At 33.3% G+C, this 2,463-nt stretch overlaps 1 protein-coding gene across 1 annotated transcript; it reads right to left on the bottom strand.

The window, feature by feature from the left end:
• Window positions 1–430: 430 nt before the first annotated feature.
• On the bottom strand, window positions 431–2,258 carry GJE1 (gap junction protein epsilon 1). The gene is made up of 3 exons (XM_052646108.1): window positions 2,220–2,258; window positions 1,372–1,554; window positions 431–826 (listed from the first exon to the last, which is right to left on the bottom strand). Exons 1-3 carry the CDS (start codon window positions 2,256–2,258, stop codon window positions 431–433), a joined length of 618 nt encoding a protein of 205 aa, XP_052502068.1.
• Window positions 2,259–2,463: the final 205 nt, after the last annotated feature.

The following is a 2,463-nucleotide window of genomic DNA, read 5'->3' as shown; positions in this document are numbered from 1 at the left end:
TGACTTTCTAGTTAAGAAAGCTGAATCCTGGTCTGGTTGTGTGACCTTGGATGCATACATTAACTTCCGTGAACCTAACTTTTCCACCAGTGTAAAAGAGCTGATAAAAATTTCTCTGGCCAAAATACTGTGATTGATTAAGTTGTTGTGTATGAAAGAGCTCTGTAAAAGTACTATTTAAAAAATGAGTTATCATTAGTTCCATGTATATTTCTTAATGTGTGGAAAAAAAAATGGAATGAAATGTTTGTTCAATAATCCCTGCCTTAGAACTTAGTCTTATATTTTATACTAGACATAAATTTCAGACACAGTGAGGTAAGTTTAAAAAACAAATATTTATGTTTGAAGTTGAGGTACTCACTGATAAAACTAAGTAAAAATGGTTGACAAATAATAGTGGCATGACAGTAGTTAATCATCCTTTTGGTCATTGACTAATTAGAAAGCATAATCTTCTAAATATTATCTCACAAATCTCAGCAACACATAATACTATTGTAATGACAGTAAATGTATACATTGCAATGAGAAAAATGGTCTTCTCAAAGTGTTCTGGCACCATGCATTTTATAATAGTAAATTTTTTCCCGAGAGACACAGCATCACACAGGTAGAGAGGTTTTACTTGGAAACCAAAAAGGTGAATCTGAAGCCAAAATGCTACCACTTCTAGGCTAATTCTTAACAAAACAGAGAGGATGTAGATCACAGTGTAGATGGGTTTTTGAAGAATGCATTCTTGATTGATGCTTTTACATGCAGCATATAGATGGAAAATAGCTCCAGGAACCAGGACAATCACTAGTTGTAATGCCCAGAACACCTAAAGTGTGTCAGAAATATCTTAGTAAAATCCATCAGCATGTCATGAAAATATACACTTTCAAAATGTACTGACCCTCAATAGAGGCTAACTTAAAAATTCTAAGTTTTGTAAGTCTTATGAGGAATAAAAAATAATATAATGAAAGTAGCAATGCTGGACATATCTCATTTAATTTTCAAGATGTTTAAAGTTTAAAACTTTAGATGTCTTAATAATTGTGAAAAAGTAGTTGCATTTTACTGTCATCACTTACCAATTACTAACAATGATGATATACTTTATTTTAGTAGCTACCCTATCTGCATTTTCTAATTACAAGCCTGGAGTATAATTCTAACATCAATAGATAATAGAATGCTGGACTTGGAAGAAACTCTTGATCTACTTAAATTGATTTACCTGAAATATTTGATTAATTTTTAAAAACATTATTCTAGAAATAATACTCATTAGCATAGTCTACATATTATTTACATTTAAAAAGGAAACAGTTTTATCAGGTGTAGAGTAAGGTTTATGTATGTACACGCAGGAAAACTTACTTGTGGAGTGATTGGTCTGAACTGATTATAACAGAAGAGGTTTATTTCTCTCTTGTCCGGATCACAACTGAAGTGCAGAGCCTCGTTCCCGTAGACTGCAAAGCCTAAGACCCCGAGGAAGAACATTCGAACCGATCCAAAGAAAAGGGTGTGAAATTGGCCAATCACGGTGGGAGGCTTCATCTGTTACAGTTTTAGGAGAAAAAAAAAATCTTTTGAAAACAAAAATTAAAGGAGGACATTTTAAAGTATGTATTCACCATCACGTTTTTTAAAAATTTAAGATTTATGAAATTTTGAAGAAAGAAACTTAAAGATCACCAAGTCCTCTTTAAATCATGTGCTATGAGATTTCTTAATGCTTTTCACTCTGAAAATATGAAGTGCAACAGTCAACTGGGACCTTGTTGCTAATGAAATAAATAATTTTGGAAATTTGCAGAAAGCTTTGAATTCAATCAATATCCCTTTTGCAATACAATCAAGATAATCTTAGTATATCTAGTACCTATTAAAATAATTGGGTAACAAATCCAACATTAGACTCATTAGTATATGCACTTTCTTAACAACCAAATAGTGTTTATCTGGTTGTCATTACATCTTCTTTCCTACTTCTTCAACTATCAAATTGAGAGAGCAAGCTGCTTTAAAGCACTAACAGCTAGAAGTACTTCCTGAATTATTCTAGCTACAGTTATTTAGACTCAGAATATTTTGAAGTAAATGGTTGATATCTGTATGACTGTCCATGTACGTAGAGAACCCTATTTATCAGCACTCATGCGAATCAGGTTAAAATACACAGAGAGGACTCATACAATCGTTGCTGTTTGTATAATACTCACACATCCTTCATAGAAGTTTTTGATGTAATTTAGAGACATGTCTCAGGAGATGTTATCCTGGCATCTCTGAGGGTTAATCCTTGACTCACATTGCCAGTTTGCTTCTGCCAGAATCAAACCCTTATTTCCTGTCGTGACTTTTACAACAGAAAGCACTTATCACTGCACATTTCTCTCCCCTCCTCCTTTTCTTTTTTTTTCATAGATCTCTGGGGCCCCAGTCAACTTTCCTCTCTCCCTCCCA

The sequence above is a fragment of the Budorcas taxicolor genome, chromosome 9 (assembly GCF_023091745.1).
Source record: "Budorcas taxicolor isolate Tak-1 chromosome 9, Takin1.1, whole genome shotgun sequence".
In the NCBI taxonomy this organism is placed as follows: domain Eukaryota; kingdom Metazoa; phylum Chordata; class Mammalia; order Artiodactyla; family Bovidae; genus Budorcas; species Budorcas taxicolor.
Note: the sequence above shows the minus strand (reverse complement) of the source record. Positions and strands in the feature narration are given on the sequence as shown.

Bases quoted from the DNA above. Each gene is read 5' to 3' on its own strand.
- GJE1 (XM_052646108.1), bottom strand. From the start codon at position 2,258: ATGTCTCTAAATTACATCAAAAACTTCTATGAAGGATGT. The intron at 1,555-2,219 runs GTGAGTATTATA...AAACTGTAACAG, and splicing joins AAAACTTCTATGAAGGATGT to ATGAAGCCTCCCACCGTGAT. The intron at 827-1,371 runs GTAAGTTTTCCT...GACACACTTTAG, and splicing joins TCAGACCAATCACTCCACAA to GTGTTCTGGGCATTACAACT.